The sequence below is a fragment of the Phaethon aethereus genome (assembly GCF_964289735.1).
Source record: "Phaethon aethereus genome assembly, chromosome: 8".
Lineage (NCBI taxonomy): Eukaryota > Metazoa > Chordata > Aves > Phaethontiformes > Phaethontidae > Phaethon > Phaethon aethereus.
The window spans coordinates 30,375,789-30,401,848 of NC_138584.1; the positions used below are offsets into that span (position 1 = coordinate 30,375,789).

General features: G+C 45.1%; 1 protein-coding gene across 1 annotated transcript; it reads left to right on the plus strand.

Moving 5' to 3' along the window:
- Positions 1-5,702: 5,702 nt before the first annotated feature.
- On the plus strand, positions 5,703-25,141 carry C8A (complement C8 alpha chain). Its single transcript, XM_082003219.1, has 11 exons — positions 5,703-5,893; positions 8,015-8,111; positions 9,050-9,194; positions 10,368-10,512; positions 12,040-12,229; positions 13,720-13,920; positions 15,253-15,493; positions 19,479-19,607; positions 20,295-20,452; positions 22,803-23,025; positions 24,960-25,141. The coding sequence occupies exons 1-11, from the start codon at positions 5,775-5,777 to the stop codon at positions 25,109-25,111; spliced, it is 1,800 nt and encodes a 599-aa protein (XP_081859345.1). The 5' UTR covers positions 5,703-5,774; the 3' UTR covers positions 25,112-25,141.
- Positions 25,142-26,060: the final 919 nt, after the last annotated feature.

Below are 26,060 nucleotides of genomic sequence, written 5' to 3' on the forward strand. Positions count from 1 at the left end.
CAAGACTTTACACCCTCCCCGAAATGCTGGAGGGCTGCCATCGTATATGGCATCGAATGCAGGTAATGCCATCGATAGCCCTTCCCCTCCTGCCCCACCTCTCCCTGCAGCGCTGGTGCCTCCCGTCAGTCCCCAGCAAGGTGCAAATTGCCACGAACGGAGACGTCCCGGCAAAACACAACGACCACCTTGTCCACCGCCGCTATTACACAGGCTGCGCTGGGAGCGGGAGCTCGGGGTTCGGTCTGGGGTTTGTCTATCAGAGGCACCGACCCAGAACAGGAGTTCCCAGGCACAGCCCCGCCTCGAATAAAACCAAATACCACTGCTGAGAGCAACAGCACCAAACACTTCCTAAGAGTGCACAATGTCCCCAGAACAAGCAATTTCAGCCTACTTAAAAATTTAGGATTTTGTGATTGGGATGGGGGTTTTGTAGTTAGTATCTTTTATAGACACATCAGTCCAAGGGCTGCAAGTAGAGCATTCAGTAAACTTATTTTCCCTGTGTTGTGCTTTCCAGCTACTTAGTGACTGGTGGGATTTGTTGTATGTTATATGTATATAACAAAGATACCTATATCCCTGCCTTGGCAGGAGGGTTGCACCAGATGATCTTCAGAGGTGATCAACCTTCCAACCTTCTAAACATTCTACCTTCCAACCCCTACCATTCTGTGATTCTGTGATTTTTTTTTTCTGGGTTTTGGTCTTCACAGAGATCTTACTATAGACCAAAACCAATAGCAGATCTTGTGAATATGATTTACTCCTAATCTCTCAGACTTTTAGAAAGGGCAGGAGCGTGACTGGTGAAGACCAGGGAAATTTTGGGGCAGTCCAGTCTTCTTCGGAAGACAATTAGATTTAGGTATTGCCTGTGACATAATTGCTGGTAATGTTAGCCCAGTGTCATAATATTATAGATTGGGGATGGTCTGACAAGTTATTTTCCCTTGTCACAGCTACTGGCCCCACATGTAGGACAGCACTGGGGGAAGGAGACGGGGCACAGAGCGAGGGAAACGGCTGCTCCTGGGTGCAAGGCAGTAGGGTTCCTATATCTGACAAAGCACCGCCGAACCCAGAAGAATGGGGAAAAGTGGATAGCAGGGCACAACTTTGCGCTGGGGGGATTTCGGCTCAGTTTTTATGCCTTATTCTGTCCCCAGGAGAGCCAGAGCAGCCACCCCAGCCCAGTTCCCCGCACATCTCGCCTTTTTTCTGCCAGGAGGTCATATCATGGTTTTCCAGCAGAGGGGGAGATAGGATCAGTTGTTCCACCAGCGAGCTGCTTGTTCTGTCTTGCATTACTGACATCAACGAGAAATTTAACAAAATGCAGTATTATTGATCCCTGCACTCAAAAAGCTAACACTTTCGATTTACTGGCCAGGACGAAGCGTTGTTAAGGAGGAGCCAATGTAGGTACCCATATGGCTCCTTCAGAAGTTTTAAGATCAGCCCCATCGAAGCACTGTAGCAGTCAAGAAAATTAATGTAAAAGCCTTGCAATGTTTCAGGTTTTTCATCTGTCCAAGCTACAAGGTTATCTCTGCAGTACAGCCCTGATCCCACAAACAAGTCCATACTTTTTTAGCAGTAAAGCCAATATAATTGCTCTTGTGTATAAGACTAAGTGTTTACTCTGGTAGAAGATGCATTATCAGAACAGTTCACTGTTCACTGACACCAAATCAGCACTGGCATGTCCAGTGGTCATCTTCTGGTCTTTGAGTGGACTTTTTCCACACCTCTCTGCAGCCACTGGGTCCAGTAACTGGGACACGTGCCCCATGCACATAAATCACAGAGCTTTGTTGGTCCTTACAACGCACCACCATCTCACCACGAGCACTCAGTGGCCGGAGAATTTAAGCTGGGGATGGAGAACAGCTGAACCTCGGTAAATGAGATGCACAGCTGGAAGAGCATGTTGGTGTTTGCAGGGACCGGTCAGCCCTGTCATCAGGACACGACCGCTACCTGTGGTGTGGGACCATCACTGTGCCAGTGGCCACACCTGCCAGCACCCGCAGGCAGTGTTTGCTGTCACCCCACGGACACGGAGCGTGATGACCAGGGTCAGGTACAGCCTGCAGCATCCTTTCCCTGCCCTGCAGCAATGCAGCGCGCATGGGCACAAGGCCTTCAAGGCTGCAGAAACATCATCCAGCGCAGCGCATCTGCTCAGCAGTGTAAGCTGTAGCAAACTCATTACCTCTGTCCTATCCTTTTTACTACTTCCACTCGTGTCTTCTGTTTGCTATATAGCCATAAAGCCATCTTCCAAATCAAAACCCTTCTCTTGAAGGTATCTGTGCTGGGATTTGGATTTTAAAGTTCAGAGATGAAGACCCTGGTAACCAGCTTTGCTTCCTTGGCAAAACAGAAGTTATTTACCAAGTTCCTGTGCAGAGAAAGCTCTCCAGAGCTTGCAGAGAGGATGAGCAGAGAAAGCCCATGTGTGCTGTGAAAGCACGTGTGAAACGGCGAACTTTCCAAGGGCAGAGCTCCAATTGAGAGGCAATTTCTTGATCTTGCCATATCTAATATCTCTATAACCTCTGTATATTGCAACAATCTCTATTTTTTTTAAAAAAACCACCTTACCTCTCAATGAAAAGCTGTCTGCTCTGCGCTTTTCCCCTGGGGAACCATGAGAGAACAAACAGCACATGGCAGGTGTCAGTCACATCACTTAATGCATGACAGCAAGAAGCTGAGATACAGCTTTGGGGGTGTGGTGTATTGAACAGCATAAAAAAGAACGGGATCCTGCCTTTAGATGTTCATGGTCTTCAAGTCAGGAAAAAAATTCAGTTTTACAGTATGGCATGAATAATGTACTACAAAAATTATAAATAGAATATTGGCATAAAAAGGATGATTCTTTTAAGTAACTGTATCCCCTGCAGCGAAACCCATATGAATGTACTAAAAATAAGAATCTACATATAAAGAAAGTACAAATGCAAATTGCTGGACAACAACAATGTTATGTTAGCTCTTGTAATATAACTTCACCCTGGAGCTAGGTAGCTATTTCTTTTAGGTGCTATTTCTTTTAAATCAATGCATTCTGCAGGCAGAAATTAATTCCCGTTGTTGGGCCAAAGACATTTGAAGTGGAGACTTTTTGAACAAAACCCTGTATTGCTGTCAGCGAGGAAAAGTGGGTGACCAAATTTGCTTACGTTGGGTTAATCTGCGCCTGATTTTTGATATGTAAGAGCTGTAAATGAGGAGTTGTATGTCTTCTAATTAGAGGCTGGCAGTGAAGAGTTCTTCAGTGTCAGGGAAAAGGGCTTTGGGATGGGAATAGTCCCAAAGTGACGATGCAAACTCCCGTCCCAGCCTTTGCTGCAGCAAGCTCGTGGCTCATCCCAGCCTGCTCACGTATTTCCATGCTTCTGAAGAGCCCCAAGACTTCAGTTCACAGCTCATCGTCCTGAAGGTGACTGCTTTGCCATCGACAGCATGGCTAGCATTGCAAGCCAGAGGTTCAGAGCGTTAATTCAGGTTTAGAGGCGAGGATCCAGCACACATTTTAGACAAGTTCAATTCATAACATGATAAATGGAACCATAACTTTTATATATATCACTTTTGGAACATAACACCTTTGAGAAAGGTTCTTTAATTTCACCTTTAATGTGATGTGCTTTGCTTGCCGCCTAAATCTCATGCCTCCTCCCCAAACGACCTCACCCACCAGTGCAAAATTGTTGTTGTGCCTGATTGCACAAGCCAGCCCAGCCTTTTACCTGGGAGACGTGCCACAAATAACTTTCATTATATATATGGTGTGTTTCTGATGCTGCTATCAGAAAAGAAAAGATTTAATGCTTCGACAGTCTTGCTTAGATGCTGAGGAGGCACTTGGCTGTGCGAAGCAGCCATTTATATCAAAGGATGGCAGAAGTTTGGAAGATGTGGAAGAAGGCAGATTTGGCAGATGGCCAGGGAGGCTCCCACCATGGGGACAGTGGGGCCCATCCCCACCAGACCTTTATAAGCGAGGCTAAAACCTTTTTATGTTGTTCTGTCTGAACAGCAACCTGCAGAGAGGCTGTAATGTGTAACGGAGAGGTAACAGTGGGGATCGCTTTAGGCCGGTTTCAATCCTCTGCTTTTCTCCCAGGCAAAAGCAATTTAGGCTTAATAGTATATTAAAAAACAAAACCAAACCTTATTTGAGTTCTTCTTGTGTAGGTGAAGAAAGGAGAAGGACTTTCTGAACTCATCTGAAGTGCATTAGTGGGTAAAGGACTGCATTAACATACTCTCGAAGGTCACAAAAAGGCAGTTTTCATTTCATTTCATTTCACTACAGAGGTTACCCTGTGCTACAGTTCTTCGTGTTTAGCCTAGACAAGCCCCAGGGTCATTCTGAACTTTAATTACATTAAAATAACACGGTAAGAGGTCCTTTTAATTTTGATAATTTGCAATACAGCTATTGAAATGAGCTTTGCAATTAATTTGGGAAATACACAAAGTGACACTTCTATCCTAGTCTTTTGTGGACAGAGGACAATTCACTGTCTGTTTAATGGCTGTAATAGTCCAAGACCAGATTTTCCTACAATGATTACACTTTCTTTTGAATTTATTGAGGTTCAAGCTTCCAGTTGTCTGCTGGGAACACTTCATTTATGCATGAAGCATCTCAGCCCACTTCTGCAGAAGAAAAGGCAGGCAGAGACAGACCCTTGTTTGAACACAAAAGTCTCCATAGACATCTTACTCTTTTTTTTTTTAAGCTAATATCTAATGAAGTTACAGATTTCTTGTGGTTTTTTGTGCCTGCGCAGGACCCCTTGCGGGAATTTTGCAGGCTATGTGCAAGCTCAAGGAAACAGGTATGGGGCAACTTGGCTATGGCCAAGTGTCTTTCCAATGACCATTTTTTCTTTCTTCCAACAAATGAAAACTAAATATTATCATCTTGTGACTATTATCTTAATAATAAATAACACACGATACTCTTGCTTTCCATGGTATTGCTTTCTTATACTTGTGCACATCCACAACTTCTGTGTTAAGATCCCAACCAGCTAAAAGCATTAGAGCCACTGCTAACAGATGGGTTTGCACAGCGTATGGGTGAGACACAATTTCAGGTTTAGGGAGCATCTTCCTCACCCCAAATCACTTTGGAAAACAAAGATATAGATTCTCGTGTTGCAGTGACTGTGTAGGGCCGTCCAAAAGCCAGGTGATGACTCACATCAGCTTTGGAGATGGGACACTATCTTATGGGGAATGGCAATGGGAAGAAGCTGAATTGACATTTCCTTGACATAGCTGGAAGGTACATGTTCCTCATAAGACAATTTTATAATAATCTTCAAGTTGCTGCACTAGGAAGCTTTTCCCTAGTCAGCAACGAGATGCACCAAAATTACAGTTAAGTCACTGTGGGAAATAAAATGAGTTTCTTCCTCCTTCAAATTAAAAGGAGGGTGCAGGATGGACGAGAAACACACTGCTGCAGTAGGACTTGATTGACTTTAATGTGGAAACAGTTGCACAGTTTAATGTATTCCCTTGCCAGAAAACTGGGAATTTGTTTCCAAAAGGGCAAAGGCCTCCAGGATGTGTCCTGATTCTTTGTGATTTGATCTGTGCTGTTGTCAATGATTTACCGCAGTGTTTTGGAATCTGGTGGGCTCCGTGCTTCTTCTAGAAGTGCTTGTCCGACAGCGTTCTGAAGCCTAAAGGTTTTGTTTGCAGCTAATCTATAGCAAACGTATACATATGGAAAAACAATGCAGTGGAGCCTGTCTCAGCTTTCTCCTTTGATTCTGTCTATATGCTCGCTGGCTTTAACGACACGTCAGGCCACGGCTGCAGCACACAGGGAGCTCGAGACGTTGCCTTCCCAGAGGTAAGTCCATTCCCCCCAACCCAGCTTTACATAGAGAAATTATGGGCAAGTCAGTCAGCCCATCAATTTTGTCCTGACTTGAGGCATGTGCACACTGTGCTCTCTGTAAACAGCTACCAGGAAAAAAAAAAAAATACTGGCAGTTGTCCAAAACCCAAGCTAGGCGTCGTAATTCCTTCTTATAGGAACTGTTTGCACAATGGTTTTTCTTTTACAGATGACTATTAAGCCTTCTTAAACTTCCTTACCAAAATTACCATACTGTGTTTGGGCAGTTGAAATTAATTCCCTATACAGGATGATTTACGAGTGAATATTTTTCATATTCTTTTTCATTATAATTATTTTGCATTTGACAATGTGAAGTAACAAGTGCATGTGAATAACCCAATTTTCAATCCAAGCCAGATCCTCATACTGCCAAGTTTTTCCCCTGAACAATATTATTAACCTATATGAGTGTCACTTAGTCTTTGAAGGAAGGGAATAAACAAGTTACTTTTTTTCTAACGCTGTAGTGTCATGATAGGAAAATCATTGGATTTTTTTTCTACAGCTATTAATTTCAGGCTTGTTCTGAAGGCAAATATGATTTAGAAGGATCAAAAAAAGGTATCAGTGATAATTGGAACATGGACACAAGGAGAAGGCGGAAAGGAAAAAAAAAGTGGTAGTGATACACTTAATTATGAAGGCTTATTCCGATAATCCCTTTTGAAAATGAACAAAGACGAGATTTTTGATGTTTGATGAACTTATCAAACAAGGCAGAATAATGAAGAGGTAAATGTAAAATCCAATCGAAGGTGAGCCAATTAAGTACTTTGTGAAGTGCTGAAGGATACAGCCCACAAATCCTCCTGTCAGAGCAAAAAGGCAGCATTACAAGCGTGTCCTCCAGCTCCATGTTCGTCTGCGGGCTCCTCTTGTTTTCCTGGAGACACGGTGGGTTTTTATCTCACACACAGATCTGCATCCATGGGCTCCCTTGCTGAGCTGTTGTGGCTTTCATTTAGTAAGTCTCTCTTCTACAGCCTCTGATGAATTCCCAATGTGCTCCGTAGCTCTGCTAATTATCCGTATTTCTCGTTGGACTGCAGTCTCGTAAGTGAAACAGACTGCTCATTAGTTAATCACCAAAATAATATTAATAATTAATAATAACAACAACAATAATAATAATGTTTTGTCTCAAAATAACCTTTCAAAATGCTCCGAAGGCTGTGGCAAAAGCACAGTTGTATACAGCACGCCACAGATTGCTCCTCGAGACAAAGAAATGCATTACACAAATAAAAACTGTAGGAGTAGGGACAGAAATAGAGGTCAATAACAACTGGGCTGGGAGGCAAAAGAGGTGTTTTCTTGCTGTTGTATAGTGATAGTCAGTGCAGAGAGTCTGATGCAAGGGCCGTTATCATACAGTACCCTTGCCACTGTGTGCTTTTATGTTCTTCCTTTGGTTATTTTCCTCTTCTCAGAATTTATGTTTTTCCTTTTAGAAATAGGCAACCAACAAATTCTCACACTCAACATGGCTTTGTACCTTGCCTTCTCAGCATTGTTGGTGCAGCCATTCCCACCACTCCACAAAGTCTGTGGGAGTCAGACCCTGATTTCATGCTTTTCAGGAAAAATACTGACCATGAGCTCACAACGGTGTAAAAAAAGTGAATTTAATAGATTTCAGAGCAGGCCCAAGTGTCAAACTCCTGGAGTGTGTGATGTGCTTCCGAGAAAGAAAGCCAAAAAAGAAGCCCTTCCCTAAAACCTCTCTCTTCTCAACAATCCTTCTTTACTCAGTGTTTGATCCTATATATATGATGTACATATATTTTATTGCAATCTACCTATTGGGAAGGGCTAGGATCTCTTGGGAGAGCACTAAACCCAAGACAAAATCCTCAGGTCCTGCACCTGCTGCCCCTGACCAATTCTGATGGTGAATACTCGGACAAGGCATCTTGCGTAGTACAACCACTAGCTAATGCTTCCCATTGCCTACAAAATAGGTTCCTGGTGGAAAAACACACACACGGATCGTTTTCTCCCTGCTAGCCTCCAGCGATTCTTAAAACACAACTTCAAAGATCTTAGACCACTATCTCTTCCCCTCCTTAGAAGAAGCAGCAGAGATGTTAATTCTCCGGCTCCTGTCGACTGTCAGCTGAGCCAGTGGTCAGAATGGACGGATTGCTTTCCTTGCCAAGAGAAAAAAGTAAGACTCCACTGTAATGTATTCATTTATCTTCAGATGTGTTTGTGATGAGGATGTACACACATTAATTATATATATTATAGATATCCATCATTCTGAAGCATCCAGTAAACTCATCCAAATATGATGGAGATGCTCCTCTACTAGAGAGGCTCTTACCCTGGTGTAAACTGGGGAATAAATTTGTTTAAGGCAGCAGAACAGCAAAATGTAAAATCAAGGCAAATAGTGGAAGAGTCAGGCCAGAATATTTGCCCAAGTCTTTCTTCTTTTTCTATCTCAGATTTAATTAAGTATCCCCTGATTCTTAATGCAAATATTGCAATGAAAAGAAAATTAAAAGCAACCTTCATTCATCAGCTCCTGTTCTCAATTTTTTGTATCATTTCACATATGTCTTCATAATTCAAGAATTTATTTTCAAATACCTGACATAATTTTGCTTTCTACTGAGTTTCTATCCCTGCATTTTTTGTTGCTGTGCTTATAATCAGTAAATTATTTGTCTCTTCTCTCTTTCCTTTTTTTTTTCCTTTCCTAGTTTAAAGAGCAGCAATTCTCATTAATAATCCATCAGAAATGTTGCAGTGTTATAATTAATGTTTGTGTCCATCTGAGCCTGTTACATTTCAGGACAAAGCATGTGTAACTGGAAAAATTCCGTATTATTTCCAAGGTATAAAACAGGGAAGAGATTTTTAATAACAGTCATTCCAGCCCCCCCGCCAGATTCACTTACACGAACTCCAAGCAACTCTCCTGAGCTCCCACCTCTCTGCCGACTCTCCTCCGTTTATCATGTGCAAAGCCTGTGGACTACAGAGAAAAATAGCAATATAGATAGAAGTGATGGCTTTAATTGCTGTATAGCCTGCGGAGGTGATGTCTCTGGGAGACGCAAGTTAGGTGTCGGTGTTTTTCTCTCTCACGCGGTCCAGCACCGGTACCGGAGGCTGGCGCAGCCGGCGGCGTTCGCGGGGCGGCGATGCGCAGGGCACCTCTGGGGCGAGCAAGCTTGCCGTGCCGAGACGACCTGCACTGGACCCCCCAGCTGCGGGAAGGACTTTCGGTGTGAGGAAACAGGTGAGTGAATCGGGCACAAACTCCTGCCAAAGAGGTTTCGGTCCTGGCTGGACAGACCCGGGATGATTTCAATCCCCTGCCATGGGCAGAACTTTGCCAAAACACGTTCAGCCCAGCCAGCGGGATGGTGAACTGGTGCAAGAGAAAGCAGGAAATTTCCCCATCTTTGCTCTTCCCCCACTTTTACAGAAATCCATCCATGTTACGCTTAGATTTGTATAGAAAAGAAGGCTGTGGGACATGGAAAAGGTTAACTTTTCAGTGGAACAAGGAGAATAGAAATATTCTGCTCCAACTGCTGTGCTGCATGCTCACGCTCCCCTCCATGAGCACCAACGCTCCCACAACGCACCACTTTCTCCCCCTGCAGAAGACACAATTCAGTCATGAATCCAACTAGCAATCTGTTGGGGTGATTTATTTATTTTTAGCCATCCCCAGCTCTGAGGATGGGGTTATAATACGGCTGTTCTCTGAAAGTTTGACTAGCCTTGACAGATTTTTGTTTTTACACAAATGGCTCAAACTCCCATCTTGTGCATTTAATGAAAATCCTGTCGAAATTTAGAAATACGCACCAGATCCGTGACCAGCTCATCAACTGGAGCAGGTCATCATCGCTCCATTTAGACAAGCGCAGCGGTTCCAGTTCCCTCCTGCCACGAACGTCATGTCAAGGCTTTCTCTTTACTCCCAGAAGCAAAAGCACTTTCAAGTTGCCCTTCCTGCAAACATCCATTCTTGAGCTATAATTATTGCAGTAAACTCCTCAAATACCTCCTGCGATGGGAAGAGGCAAAAATGCACTTTAACCAGACAGAGTTGACTTCCCTAAGCCAAGTGGAGAATTTATTGCTTCCTGTAGCTCCCTTCAAAAAGCATGATTGTAGATAGTGAAATCAGGCCAGTGAGGTGACCTCTACTCGATTCCCATCCCATGGGAGCCCGAGGGAGCGGCTGGCTCGGACTGAGCTGTGCTCGCTCCAGGTTGCAAAGGAAAATGTCCCCCCATGATGCTGGGAAAAGCAAGATGCCAGTGGAAGAGCTCTTTTTAACACAGCGTGAGTTTCTTGTGGCCCTGAGATAGGAGTGGAAACCAACATAATCAGTGCAAGCTGCCAAAAATGTTTTCTGAAGGGTAGAGAAGCGATCACCTGTACCTGTGCACTTTAGGTCGCTGTATTAAACAGCATCTTGTGTGCAATGGAGAGCCAGACTGCAGAGATGGGTCTGATGAGGATAACTGTGAGGATGAAGATATTGAAAGCCCTTGTGAACATCTGTTCCCAATCCCAGGGTCTGAAAAAGCAGCCCAAGGGTAAGTCATTAACTAATAGCTGCTACTGCCACAACCAAAACTGGATTCAGCTTTTCATATTGCTCTGCCTTAGTAATAGCGTTGCTGCATCAACTGATAGGGTGCTGTACAAAACCCAGAACTATCCCACCCAGCTGTGGGTAGCAATGAGGGAGGCAGGAGGGCTCATCTCAGCTTTTATTTCAAATTCTGTCTTGGATTTACTATCGGACCTTGGCCTCTCCCAGCCACTCTGTACTTGTGATGTCCTCTTTATACTCATGTAAAAATACATCCTAGTTATCTTACAGCTTTCTCCAGTTGATAAAAGCAATATATTAAAGCAAACAGAAAACTCTGGAGATGCAGCACCCTGGTTGCTTTCATCCTTAAGGTGAAGACTTAACTCCAGGATTTTGGACTTCAGAGCACAGATTCAAGGCAGACAGCCTGAGCTCCCTCTGAATATATGCAAGGATAAATACTCTTACCCATGAAAAAGTCTTACCCTCTTCAGTTCCAAATTTTGGTTAGGTGATACATGCAAAAGAGGTATCCAGAACAACTTGAAAGGCAAATTGTCTGTTGTGACTTTCTTGTTTTAAGTCTTGTGTTTTAACCAAGATGTTGTGCGGTTTCACTTGGAGAACATGGGCTACAGTATGAGAATGTAGTCAGCCAGTAGATAACTTTTCCCATCAGCTAGATCCAACTCTCCCTGGATTCTATGACATACATGTCTCTCTGGCCCAGGGCCTGAGAGAGTCCATCAAAAGTTTTTTCAAGACGTATATTGATTTTCACCAAGCACTCCATTTAATACTGCTCTCTGATGTGTTTCTCCCACAGAAGACACAAAAGCAACAGCATTTACTATCTTAGTCTTAAAGATGATTCCCTGTTGTGAGGAGCAACCCTGCTGTCTAGTTTGAATAATGCTTTCATTTTGGGCCACAGAATTACAGGGAATATTAAGTAACGGGCGGGATTTCAGAGGGCAGCAGCTGTGATGGCTGGAGAGCAGGAAGAAAGAGGTGTAAGGAAATAATAAGCGAGAGACTTGGCAAAGCACAAGCAGACTGCCAGTCTAGGGAGGGTGCTAACTCCCCTGAGAAATGGGACCATTAAAGGAAGGAGATGAAATTAAAATAGAAAACCATTACAGGGAATGCCAGGCAACACTTTGTGATAGTGAGATGCACTAGGCTGTGACAGACTCACTGGGGACCTGGCGGAATTCTAGGACTTAGGGACTTTCATAACTGTACTCACCGGGCTGGACTGGACAATAACTGATTTCTCCCATCGCTAGTATATGAGTCCAAACCAATGTCTGGGAAATAAAATGGCTGTTTGTCTCCTGTTAGCTTTGGGAAGGAGAGAGCAAGAAGAACAGACTCAAACCTTATATTTTAGGTCCTATCCAAATTCAAAGTCAGAGGCAGATGGATAACGTATAGTGTCAGGAGAACAGCAACAGTGATAGAGACTGTTTGGGAAATAAAACGGGAGCTACGGATAACTTTCTGAATGCTATTTCTTTCCAAGATACAATATCCTAACACAGGAAGAGAGCCAGTACATATATGATCCTAATTTTTTTGGAGGCCACTGTGAGTATGTCTACAACGGAGAGTGGCGGGAGCTGAAGTACGACGCTGCATGTGAACATCTCTACTATGGGGACGATGAGAAGTATTTCCGCAAACCTTACAACTTCCACATATACCAATTCCTAGTACGTACTTTGGGTGGTCAGATTTAGCAATGTTTTCCCAGCTAAAAGCCAAACTTCTTATAAATATATTATGTACATTTTATCATTCACTATAGGTTGTCTTTCAAGGTACCTTTCTCCAGCCTTCCCCAAGACAACAAGCAGTCGCTGAAATAAATGCTGTTTTATAGCACATCAAGGAACTAACGTGCTTTGTCACCCAGGCATCCCCGCTGCTTCCTCTGGCCTAGGCAGAGCCAAGAGAAATGGGTCTTCTCTAAATTCTGCTATTAATGAGCTGTAGAGGTTGTGCAAGCCACCTGCCTCCCTAGGGATGAAGTTGGCTATGTGTAAAATGAGAACAATCATACCAGTTCAATCTTTGAAAGTGATTTAAGTCTATGTCATGGCTACAAGGGACATAAATCCAAATCCTGAGCGAGACCAAGATCCTGAAAGCCATCACCATGTGTCACAACATCTATACTCTGGGGGGGGTCACACCTGGTGCTGGAGACTGAACTAAGTGCAGGCATTCAATCTGGGTCTCCCACGTCGTAAGTGTCCTGGTCACACTGTTAAACATATGCCATGCTTTTGGCAATGAAAGAATGAAACACACATCATTCCAGGGGAGTATTACAGCCACTGGCTCAATGCGAGTGGCTTTCATGTCCTCCCAGCAAGCAGACTCTCCTGTGGCCCTTAGTCCCCAATTATGAACCCAGACAGTCTCACCACAGGGCACATTTGCTTCTCCTCTTTATCTGCTGCTAGCAATGGAAGGACGTCTGCACCATGGTCAGGCATGGAGCATGCCCCACATGCATCTTGACTTAGGAGCTTCTACCTGCTGGCGTCTAGGAAGTCACTGATGACTATGTGAGATAGTTTTTTTTCCAGTGTTGGTAATTTAGCCAGCTTTTTATACAGATGCCAAATGAAACAGCCCGGATTCAGCAAGGCTGCTCAATTCCACATGCCGGCAAAGTAGAGCTGTCAAGGAAAAGGTCACTTCTCCAAAACACGGGCAAAACAATGTTTTCTAGCGTTGCCATCGCAAGTGGCTGGATCACCGCTATTGATTTTTTTTCCTAAATAAACTCATCCAGAAGCAGGCTGGAGAGAAAAAATTCACTCCAAATCATTAGGATTTGGCAGACCTGTAAGGAACTGGAAGGAGGGTTTTATACTGGGAAGTGTCAAGCTAGCTTAATAGGCACCATTTCCAGCTCTGCCTGTAATGGTACTGCTTTGAGTAGCTAAACACAAACCTTTCCCCTGCCTGGAGATGGACGAAGCAAAATGCATGGCTTCATTTGCATTTATCATATATTTCCAAGTGAAACAGCACGTGGCTAAATTCTTTATTCCACATTGACTGAAGTCAGCGTCAGTGCTGTCTGGAGCATCATGGGCTTCAACAGAGACACCATCAGCTCCTTAGAGAAATAGGGATTAAAAAAGAAGGGAAGTACCTGAAAAATTAATGTTTGCTCCTTTCACTTTAGGCTCATGCTGATTCTGGATTCACTTTTGAGTTTTACGATGATTCAAAGGATCTGCTTGATGCCCTTAGAAGTGATAAATCCAGAACAAAAGGCTTTACCATTGGAATTGGGCCGGGAGAATCAGCTTTCCAATTAGACTTGGGCTTCACTTTATCAGGTGGCAAAGGATCCCTGAAGAATTTCACGCAATATACTGCAAAGGTAAAAAAAAAAAAAAAAAAAAAAAATCAATGATGCATATTCTCCAGTCATGTCATCTGTGCATCGCATGGTCTGGCTCTAACTTACGTCAGTTTATTCTCTCGATTGCATTTTTAACACATAGTAGTTGTACCTTAATTTGTTCATGTAATTGCAAATGTATGATCGTTAGTAATCCTGTTTGTTGTTCTTGTTATGTTTTAGCAAACAAGGAGTGGGAATAAAATTGAATTACGAAGTACCGCAACACATGTCATCTCACCCCATCCTGTTTCATGGCTACATTAGGCACATAAATAAAAAAATGCTTAGAGTGATCATGAGGTGGGAAGAAATATCAACATGTTGATCAAAACGGTTGTCCTCAGGGAATGATCTCCAGCAGCAGATATATCTTGTTCAAACTAACACAAGCTGCCTTATGATGGGGAAATACACTACTTTTTATGAGTGGTTAAAATACCGCACTGAAAGAAGAGTACCTGATAATAGGGTGTATTTCTCAGAGTGAGTTTACATCATGCAGTAGCTGTGACGACCTCTTTCCAATCTAATAACATGAGTGCTGGTATTTCCCACATTTACCATGCCCTGTCTCCACTTCTCTCCTGGCTGCTGACAGAAAACAATAAAGAAGAATTACTTTGATGGTGTTCTGAGTTGAAATGCCCTTAAAAGCTGTTGGAAATTGGCACCATTATAGTATTTACTGTGCCCTTGTCTAGGCTCACATGATGTTTGCAGCTAAACAATGATCAATTATTGGAGGAATCATTTAAAGGGCTGTTCTGGCTGCACTGGAGCTTTGTCTGTGACAATGGCTAATCTAGAAGAGGAGTCGTCATGGATCTGGTGGTATATCCAGGATATCCCCTCCCCGTCAGCACCTTCCTGGCCTGGGCATCCCCCCACTGCTGGCCTGGACTAGGTTTGCCATGAACACTTGTCCTGCATCAGTGGTCAAGGCTGTGAAAAAACCAGGATGTAATAAACAGTATGGAAAGGAAACTAGAAAAAAGAAATAGCAGAAATGGAGGATGGAGGGGAATCATGTGGACCCTGATTCTGATCATATTCACACATCAGTAAAAAAAACCCCATAGCATCCAACCCATGGCTCTGCCCTCCACCTCATTACAACCACACAAGAGACACTCCCTGAAAAAGGATTACCACTGACTTAATTTAAACTTGGGCTGGTTTTCATGCCTTTAACATCCACTGACAGTCAAAGATTCAGGCTTTCCTCTGCAAGCCTAAAGACTAGAAATTACTTTTTTTTTTTTCTTTAAATGAATGTTGAGTGGCAACTCCTGTTTTCTTTACCTGCAGGAGGTTGGATTCATTAGGGGTGTGACGAAAGTGCAGACGGCCCGTTTCAAGATGAGAAGGGACAACATCATTTTGGATGAAGATGTGTTGCTGTCCCTGCAGGAGCTTCCAGACACCTACAACTATGGCATGTATGCCAAATTCATCAATGACTACGGCACCCATTTCATGACATCCGGCACTATGGGAGGTGTCTTTGAGTACATCCTTGTCATTAACAAAGAGGAAATGAGAAGAAAAGGTTAGAACACCACTAGAAACTCTCTGTTCACAACTTTCTGCTTTAAACGGGGCACTTCCAAGCTGGAGACCATGGGGTAGGTCCAGTCCACCAGAGTAATTCATCTGGCTCTGGCTGCTCCCCGCAACCATCATGTCCCTGGGCCCTGGGCGGGTGCGTGTCATCGGCCCTTCTTTGCCGAGCTGGCTGGCATGCCTCACCATATGATACACACATACTCATCGCAAGCCCGAAAATGCCCAGTGGCGTTGCGGTATCCACACGTTGTTCACAATATGGATTCACTACTGGTCACATAGCAGGGGATAAGTTTGAGTGTCACAAAATGTGCTTCCTGATCTAATTTCGGAAGAATCTGTGTGAGATTTTGGTAGCTTGGGAAGGAACCTGAGCATCTTTTCCGCCCTTTCTTTCAGTGTTGCTTGTTAGACTTCTCTAAACTTCTATTTCTTATAGTCTTTGTTCTAGCCATTCTCATGAATGCTCAAGAACTGCAAATTTATCCAGAGTAAAGATAGCCCACTCGTGTCTCAGCCTTCTAATAGTGAGGGTTTCAATTTTCTGTAAATGGAAATAATGCATTGCACTTGGCAATACCTCTGCCACTTCACTCTGGTTAGTGTCATATCTGAAGACTAACAGACTTCTGGTAGCTCCAGTTCTCAACAAATTAGAGCGTTTGAGGCTGGAGAGCCGTACCTCTAAATCTGAGTTACATGAAATATCCACTGCAGATGTCTAGAGTGCAAGAATAGCTATTACTGGCAAGCCAGAACATAACATTTTTCCTAATCGAAAACATAAGATGCAGAACAATAATATGGTACTTTAGTACACTAACCAGATGATTGTCAACTTTTGCAAAGGTGTCAGCAATGTAATAGATCCCACTTCTCTAAGGACCATCACTCTGCTCTGCTGAGGGTAACGCTGCCTTGGTAACTCCAGGCTGGACATTTATGCAAAAGAAAATTGTGATCTTGGACAATAGGTGCAAATTGCTGCAGTTGGTGCAAACTGCTGTAATTCCATTTATTCCATTAATTTCCATGGTTCTGCCCCAAATTCTGCCTCTGGTCTGACATGGTTTGGTACTGGCAGCACTAGGATAACTATGCACTCCATACTGAGTGTTAACAAGATTTCCACAAGAAATTATCGATTGAGAGAATTTTCATCAAGTTCCTGAACTAGTAGTGTTTGGAAACATGACGCCTCTTCAAATCATTTATTCACTTTGAAGAGTGAGTGATGTGAAAGTGAACAAAGTCTTGGCAAACAAGTCTTCATGAAACAGACTGCCAATTTCAGAGGAAAAATGAATCAAGACCATGTGGAGTGATGCTATTATTTTGCTTTATCTTGTGCTTGCTGTGTATGTAAGGAGGAGATTTACTGCTATGAGATGGCTTATTTTAGGAAAGAAGGATGTTGAAGTTCAGCAAAAGACAAAAATGTGCCCCAGTAGAGATGTAGTTTTCATTCTAACGTAGCACGCTTCTGTAATTTTCATCTAACCCAGACTCTGCTAGAAAGTCCACATTTACCAAGTCAGCAGTGCTCTACTTCACATGACACAGACCCAGAAGGACCCACCTGCAGTGGCTGATATGACACCATCTCAAAGCATTTAGTAAAAAACCTGATTTTTCTGATGGTGATCACAGCCATGCTTGAAGGCTATGTTTGCAAGAGGATTATCTGCCTCCCCTGAGGAATGGTCAAGATCAGGATATAAGCACTCTAAATTAGAGCTTCAAAAGATGAGTTTGAAGCTCTGCAGATGGCTGGAGATGTTCTGCTGAGTCCCCATAGGGCTTAGATCAACCACCGCATCCTAAGAGCCCACCTGGCCCATGAAGCTATGGGTTAAATGCTCTGGAGGAGAAAACACTCCTTTTTTATGGACCAGTGACTAAAGCACATGCTCAGGAAAAAGATCCCTAGGCTGAGTCCTCCTTAAATCAGGGACAGCTTGGGCGGTCGCTGAGCATCCAGCTAGGCATAGGCATGAGCTGGACTTTAAGCCTTCTAGGAAACCTGAATTTTGAAAGATCCCTTCTGGGTCTGGATACCCAGGAATGGACCACAACTCACCAGTGCAGAGCTTAGGACTGCAGTTTTGCTGCCAGACCTGTTTCTAGCTTCCAGGCTGCAAGGACTTGTATGGATGTGGTCATGAGTGAAATAAATACGTATGTCAGAACAAGGTCCCTTGTTGCTCTGCCATCAATATTTTTCATTACTTGTTTTTAAAATAGATTGTTATGGTTCTATTATTTAGCAGAAAACAGTATAATGTGTTCACACATTACAAGAACATTTATGGGAGAAACATTATGCGCAGAGTAAATTAGAAAGAGTCTTCATATATTCTGATTAATTCAAAATGCATCAGTAAATCTTATCACTCGAGCACATTTAACTATTGCAAATTATATCATATAAAAAAACCTATCAAGGCTCCCCCCTCAAGTGCCAATATTTTCTATGACCACACTTGTGCAATGATAACCACTTTTCATTTATCAAGACCCGATCTTGCTGGAACCAATAGCGAATTGTATTGACAGACCCTCACTGAACGTAATTACTCAACAGGAACCATGGTAAATCAATTAATCAGGGCGTTCCTCAAGTTTAATTTTATGGCACTCCAACACCAAGATAAGCAATCACTCATGTTGCTTTGGGTGAATGAACTTTACCCACTGTGTTTACAACTGTTGAACAGTTTAGTACAAGTAATTGAGTGCTACACATTTAATCTTTCTCAAGGGCCCAGTTTTGCAATGGGATGTAATTCCCCCTGAAGTCTTGAGCATGCTTCAGCTCTCACCAATTTGAATCTAGGGCGCAGAGCCCCTTTCTTTGGGTGCTGAGCACCTCTGCCGGTTGGGAGCCTCCAAGCCAACGAGCCCCGCGCGGCTCCAGCGAGCCTTTGATGGCAGCAAAGCCAGAGCTCTGGGCATTCTACCAGTATTTTAAACACGAGCAAGACAAGACACTGCTCCCCCGTGCTGGCGTGAAGCAGTTCAGCAGACAACGCTCTGGGCTGGGGCTTGGCAGGAGGTTTGATCTTCAGACCATTAAGCCACAATGCACAAATCCCGCCGACCTCTGTGCCTCCCTTTCAATACCGTGGTATTGATCGCTGGGCTGCTTTGTAAAACACTTTAAGGTCCTCTGACAAAAAGGGCAATAGAAAAGTTACCTATTACTTACAATACCCGTATTTATTGAAATCAATGGATTTTTTTTGACTACTACAGAAGACAGCCTTATATTTGCAGCACACTGACGTGTGTACATAAAACCAGGCTGTATGAAATATGCGCATTGCTTACCTTGGTGAAACCACCTCATTAGTTCACTTCTCCCCTCTGCAGTCGCTTCACAGGTCTCCAGTTACGTATTTTCATGATGTATGCGGAGGCACCGGCGGCAGCAGCCAGCAGTAAGGCTTTGGCAACTCTCAGCAAACACACCTTTCGCAAGGTGCTACCTAAGCTGCTAACGCACGGGTCAGATCCTGGGTTTGGGAAAATTAGCGAGGATCTATTGATTTCAGCTGCTCTTCCCGGCTTTACCCTAGTTATTAGTTAGCCTGTTAAAAGAAAAAAAAAAAAAGTTTTCTTTTTAAGTAAATAGGCCAAATGAGGAAATACATGCCTGAAACCTTGTGTTAAGATTTTTTATTTTCTTCTAATACTTTGTAAGGGAACAATATTACAGTCAGGACATTTCCCTTTTCACCTATTATGTGATAAGCTCGATACAATAAGGCCCGATATAAGCCAAATAAAACGTCGGCTTTGCCACTGCAAGACTAAAGGCTGTCCTCCGCCTGGAATAGCTCTTGACTTTGAAAAACAGGCCATGCAAACTGAATATTTTCTTCATCGATAGGAAAAAAACAAGTAGGAAAATGAACATCCTTCCACCCTGAGTCACAGATTTTACTGGTTTCCTTTCTGTTTTGCAGACATTAGCGCTGAAGAAGTAAGTGCCTGTGTTGGCTGGTCAATGGGCCTTACAGACAGTGAGAGTAAACTGCGTTTGGAAGCATCTGTGTCATCCTCTGACTGCGCAAAGAAAGGATTTCTGAAAACTGGTACGATAGCAGGGCAGATGTCATCTTGTGTCACTTCTTTTGGTCACTTGGGCATGGAGATTCAAGTAGGGTCACACAAGGGTACAAAGAAGGGAGCGCTGGTGCCATCCCCAGCCACGGCTAAGGCCCAGTCATGGGACCAAAGTGACTTTGGGTCCAAGTCTCCACTGACTGAGTACTGATTGCTCTTGAAAGAGCAGGAATTAAGGTAGCAACACCTGGAATAGAAACACATCTAAATAGAGGCAGTGGGCTGGCTGGAAGGCTGCAGTCCCTATAGCCAAGACAGACTGGGCATGGATGACAAGGACAACATGGCAACTATTACAGAAGTCAAAACTGATTATAAAAAGTACTCAAAGGAGCTAGGAAGCCCCAGGTTTGTACATAACCAGCTCTATACAGCATGATCTGCCACCCATGTGCTAACTAGAAACAAAGGCTGGAGGCTTGCAGGCACTTAAGGTCTTACCAGCTTAGAGCATTTGTGATGCTCAACTTCTTGTGGTAACGTGGCAGGGCTCACCCCGCAAGCGGGGAACGCCGAGCTCCCATCGATTTCAGGAGGCAGCATCACTGCTGCTCACTGATAGCCTCTTGCATGATTGATCTCACCTCCATTAAGCAGTTTCTAGTGTATGTGTGGAAACGGTAACTAAATAATATGGGTGTAATTCAACTTTTCAGATGCTGAGAGCAACAGTGCAATTGTGGAAGATATTATTCCCCGGATTAGAGGTGGAGATGCCAGTTACAGCGGAGGACTCTTAAACAGTTGGGATGGCAATATGTATCGTCACTGGGGAAGGTCATTAAAATATAATCCTGCTGTTATTGATTTTGAGGTAAGGCTTTTCTGCAGTTGAAGAAACTCTGCCGCTATAAGGAATGAAAGTGTAGTCGAGCAGATCATTTCGTATTTTTATTGTGATCCCATCACAGAACAAGATTAAATGTAATGGGCCACTGAACTGGTAACCTCTTATTCATTTCACAATGGGGAGTACATCTCCCACCGACCGCATCCGCAGGGAGACGGACAAGGAGCTTAATGCTGGATTAGTGCCGAGTTAAGTTTTTGATGTGTCCCCAAACAGCTTCCCGATGAATGGCTCTCTGCGGTTGCATTCATCCCTATTATTCTCCCTGATGCTGTCTGCCCTCCTGTATAAGCAGGGGACTCGCAGGGGGCTGGGGAAGGAGTCTTGCCCGCCAGCAAAGGCTCTGCATAGACACACACACCCCCCCCCCCCCCCCACTTTTCACCTGCCTCAGAGCTGCAGTGGCTATGCCTAACCTCTGCAGACCATGGTGGGTATTGCTAGAGGTGCTTCCAAGAGTTTTTGGAGCAGAGGGCTCCTGGCTGCTTTGTCAGGTGGCTCCTATTTCTCTCCATGCTCCACAAAGAGGGTCTGTGGACGTAAAAATTGGCCAAGTTCTCCTCCTCCCTCTTGTTTTATTGGATGCCCCACAAAATGGAAGGATCACTGAAGCATCCTACAGGGCTCCAGAGACAGGGAGGAGAAGGGTGCAAGTGGATGGAAAAGAAGAGAGAAGAGCAATCCTACAAATAACTCAGGGCCAGAGACTGGAGGGGTGTGAGGAGCTGGGCACACTCCTCGGCTGTGGCCAGGAGTACCACATCCACCCTGAGGTGCTACCATCACCGGTCTGCGCCAGGAGCGCAACTGCAGGGCGTGGGGGAAAGACCTCGGTCACGGCAGGGACATGCGGCCCCTTCCAGCCATCCCACCTTCATCTGGAAGCACAGCCGCTCCCGGCTCTGACAGAGGGTGGGAGAAGGGAAGGTGGAATGGGGAAGCAGCTGCGTTGTTGGCAGGGCAAGAGGGAATCTGCAAACCTTCCTGGGCAGCACCCTGGTGGCAGAGAGCCCTGATAAAGTAGAAGCGCTTTCAGTTCTAGCTGAACGCATGCTGCAGGTTGTTCACCCTTCTGCACAAGTTCCCATCAATTCTGGGCAAAATTTATTGCAGTTTTCCAGTAAACCAGACGCTGACCTCTCTGTTGGCTGCTCCGGAGCTCAGCAGTCGCTGTGCAACCAGAGCTGCTGATAAGTGCTCATGTCCACTTCAGCAGCTCTTATCTGCAGCTCCCTCTCGTTTGTTAAACAGGCTTGTGCAAATTTGTCTAAGAGCTCTTCCCAAAGCCCAGCTGATCCTCCCCACGAATCGCTCTCACTGCACCTTGTGCAATGCGATGCTGTCCAGCTCTTCTCTGGGACCAGTTTCCACCAATTCCCAGCCAGAACATACAGCATTTGCACAGATGCATGGATGGACAAATACAAATATGTGTCCTCAGATGAGCCTTGGGCTTTTAGCCTTAATATTCAGTTGAATTTTTGTTACTGGTGAAAAGGGCTGAGATTTTTCAGGGAACCATTTTCTAAACACAGTTTAATACCTTAAACACCCCAGTGATCCACTTGGAGCGTTTCAGGAGGTTGAATGCTACCACCAGTGCATAAACCTGCAGCTCTTTGGCTCATCCGACCACTTTCATTTAGGCTCAATGGAGAAAGCAAGTTATAATTACAGTTGCCCATGATGGGCTATTTTTGCTGAATGGTATATAAGAACCGAATTTTGCTACTGGAAATATTATGAGCATGTTATATTCTTAAAGCTGTAGATGGCACAACATTATTTTGCTGCATGAAAGGGCAAAATGTAGGTAGGTAAAATTCTCCACAGTCAGCATTTACTGGATGGTTCACAATCTGGTCACCGTTAGCAGTAGGCTGGCATTAAGCTTTGATGACACCCACTGTCCAAAGCTCTGACCAAAACATTTTGGTTCAAAAAGGCAAAAAGCATGCAAGAATCTATGAGATATTCACAGCTCTAAGAAATCAGTCAAAAAAATGGGCTTACTGCAGTGTTTTAATTTATCATTTGAATCCAGACTGAAACTCCAACGCATGTCCGGAAAAGCCAATCCCGCACAAACCTCTAAGATGAGGAGGGTTTTGGAACGATGGTTTCTCACTGGAGCCCATCAGTCGTGGTTACGTTTTTGCATGATGTACATGGAGCTGTCAAGGAAGACAAATGAGTTTTTTCTAAGCCCTGAGTTTATACAGCAATGTCACAGCGCTCTGACTGCGGCGTGGTAGCATCTCACTTGATGCCCAGCTGAAACTGTCTCCATGTTATTCATCTCCATCCCATGCAGCTGCAGCCCATCCACGAAATTCTCCGCAGGAGCAACCTTGGTGACATGGAAACCAAACGGCAAAACCTGAAACAGGCCTTGGACGATTACTTGTTGGAGTTCAACGCCTGCCGCTGCGGACCGTGCCAGAACAACGGTGAACCCGTTTTGGTGGGAGACACGTGTTTCTGCCAGTGTCGACCAGGTTACGGAGGCCCTGCCTGCGAGCAGACTAAGCGCCGAGGTAAGAGCCCGGCGTGCACCCATAGCAGGGGAGGGAAAAGGGCAGCAAGGGCACGGGGGTTTTCTCCTCTACGTGGTTAACCACCAGCTCTTTGCACACATGCATCAATCGAGCCGCCTTCTTCGCCTTGCTTTTGTTGCTACGCCGTTCTAAGCAGCCCTGCAAGAGACAGTGCAGGTGATTATTATAATTAAATTAGTGGAAACAAGAATGTGTTTAATAGCTGGAGACTTACTGACATGGTGGAAAGAGCTCAGCTGGGCTGTGGTGGCAGCACCGTGGCAAAGCCCAGCTCCCTGCATTGCCCACCATGGGGTGGGCTCTGCCTGCCTGCCTGCCGTGCTCTACGGATGCAGTTCGTTGCTGGAAATGAGATCGTCACCTGGTCCTCACTGACTGGCGGGTGACATCCTTGGGATGGCGACTCTCCGGGGTGTGTGCGGCATCCCGCTAAGGATGCCTGCTACAAGGGTGAGAGCACAAACCTCGACAGGCAGGGAGGGAAGGTGGGGTCAGGCTAAGCGACGGGAAAGTGGTGCTCAAGCAACGTGACGCCAAAAATGCTGCTAGTAAAAAGTTGCCACATTGCCAGATCTTTTTCCCGTCAAACAGGGAAGCATTTTAACTAAGGAGAACTATCTATTTCGAGGGAGAAAAAAAAGTGTTTTTCCAAAGTGACAGGCTTTTATTTCTGTTTTATTACTTTATATACTAGCCTAAAAAATCGAATGGGTAGCAAAAAAAGCTGACCTTGTAACATGCTCTTTTGTTTCCAAAAAATTTCACCATTGTTTCTGGATATTTGTGTCCTGATTCATGATGATAAAAAAATCCAAATCTCAGCACTTGAAGCTGGCAGAAAAATCCATCTTCAGAGCAGTTCCACCAGACAGAGCTCCAGGCCTTCAACTGTGTGCTCATACTAGGGTCTCACCACTGGAAAAGCAAAGCTGTGATGAGATAAGAAGAAAGAGCAGAGCTGGGTAGATGGTTTAGGAAGCTGAAGTTGAAAGCATTGTTTCAGTGACTCCAAAGTGGCTTTCTTTAAAAATCTCAGGTTCTTTCAGTAGTCTCCAAATCCAAGGAATCTGCCTTAGATGAGGAGCACAGAAAGCTCAGGACCTGGCCCCACAGCAGCCCACCAAACTGGCTGGCCCCTGTGCTCCCTACTTTTAGCAACAGTAGGGACACACAGACTTCCAGCTCATGGGAAATAAAACAAATTTTTATTTTCAAAGCTCATTTGAGACCAAACCCAGTTTTTTAAGAATAATGTTTCAGCAGATGGGAAACCCAGCCTTCCAGCCAGCACTAAGTAAGAGCACACATATCCATTTCTGCTGTCTGGATTAATAAAGTGCCCGAGCCAGGCATGAAGGCCAGTTGAGTAAATAAAAAACGACAGTAAATGACAGCCATCAAGCATTCCCATCATTCAGGAGCGCCACCATAATCCATAGTATCGAACGCTCCTGACAACTCCGTCTGTACTGTAATGAAAAAGCCTTGAAATGACCCATCTCCAAAGGGATGGACAGACTTTTCAAGACACCTCCACGACGTTAGGAGACTTTTGTCTCTCTGTCTTGGCCAGAGGTGAGAAAGTTAGTGGAGAGAGAGCTGTCAGCTGCCCTTTGGGAAAGGAAAGACAAGCCACAGCCTTTTAAACGAGCAGAGGAGAAAAAGCAGCAGCTATTGGTGTCTGGAGAAGGTGGTGCCGCTTCACCTCCCCTGGCTTCAAGGCACCTTGATCTCAACCGCCGTCCCTGTGGACCACGGCATCCCACTCACAGCAAACGTTACGGCCGCAGCCGAAATCACAAACCGGTGTTGGCATTCAGCTCCGTCCTCCCCCCCCGCTCCCACCCTTGCCGTCAGGCCACAGGCAGCACTTCAGACCTGAAAGTGTCCCCTCTCCTCCCCTTTTTTTCCAGGCGGCGGGACGAACGGGCGCTGGAGCTGCTGGTCGCGCTGGGCTCCCTGCCAGGCGGGCACCGCGCGGCGCCGCCGGCACTGCAGCCGCCCGGCCCCGCGGGGCGGCGGGGAGCCCTGCGCGGGCAGGGCCCTGCAGAGCAAAGCCTGCTGAAACCCCCGCGGCGGGACGGCACCGCTCCCCGCAGGCGGCTCGGAGCCTGCGCCGGGCTAGAAATACTCTGGGCATAATCCTGCGGCGGGGTTACCCTGGGGAGAAAGAATTGTCGAGTGCTGCATTTCCACACCTGCGGGGACGAGCCGGATTCACCGCACGAAACCAGGGCAATCGCTGCGGCCGAAGGGCCCTCGCCCCCGCCTCAGGTGCGGTGGGAGCCCCACCCGCTCGCAGCGGCACGGCCGCGACGCAGGAGGTGGTGGAGCACCCCCACGGGTGGCGTTGCCGCCGGGGGACTGTGGGGCTATAACCTGTCACGAAATAAATTTGCTGCAAGTGTTTACATAAAGGAAGCGTGACTCTCAGAAATTTTTGTATTTGCCTTCGGGAAACACATTAAAAGCTCACGATCCTTGCATTTTTATGCAAGTCGGTATTGACATATGTACCACGAAACTTCTGTAAGTTGGCGCTGTCAGATTTTTAAGTCCAGCATATGGGCCAGGGCTGCATTTGCAGCAAAGCCATATGCTGCTCTGCATGGGAGGAGGCTTAAGCCTAAAGCTGCCGAAGCATCATTGTGAAACACGAACCCAAACTTAAATAAGTAAATAAAGCAATAAATAGAGAGGCTCAAACACACCCATTCGGCAGAGAATGTTCACACACAAGCGAAGGCTATTCCTCTTTAAGCTCAGTGATGAATTGACTATTAGCACGCAGGCGTTTTATCTCCCAGGCACCCAGAGCCAGAGAAGATGCTAACGGGCTGCTTGATTTAAGGGGCTTTTTTGGATGTAGGACGTAAATCTCAGCCCAAGAATACACACAGTATTGAACTGCGTCCAGAGACCGCGGTGAGAGCCCGCAGCTCCCTCTTAATGAACTGCCACAAAAACCTGGGGTGGACGGAAGGCGAAAGGCACTTCATTTTACTGTGCTTTTC

Excerpts from the sequence above, each read along its gene's own strand:
- C8A (XM_082003219.1), top strand. The coding sequence starts at position 5,775 with ATGCAGTGGAGCCTGTCTCAGCTTTCTCCTTTGATTCTGTCTATATGC. Across the intron at positions 8,112-9,049 it reads TTCCTTGCCAAGAGAAAAAA|CACCGGTACCGGAGGCTGGC; the intron begins GTAAGACTCCAC and ends CACGCGGTCCAG. Across the intron at positions 13,921-15,252 it reads TCACGCAATATACTGCAAAG|GAGGTTGGATTCATTAGGGG; the intron begins GTAAAAAAAAAA and ends CTTTACCTGCAG.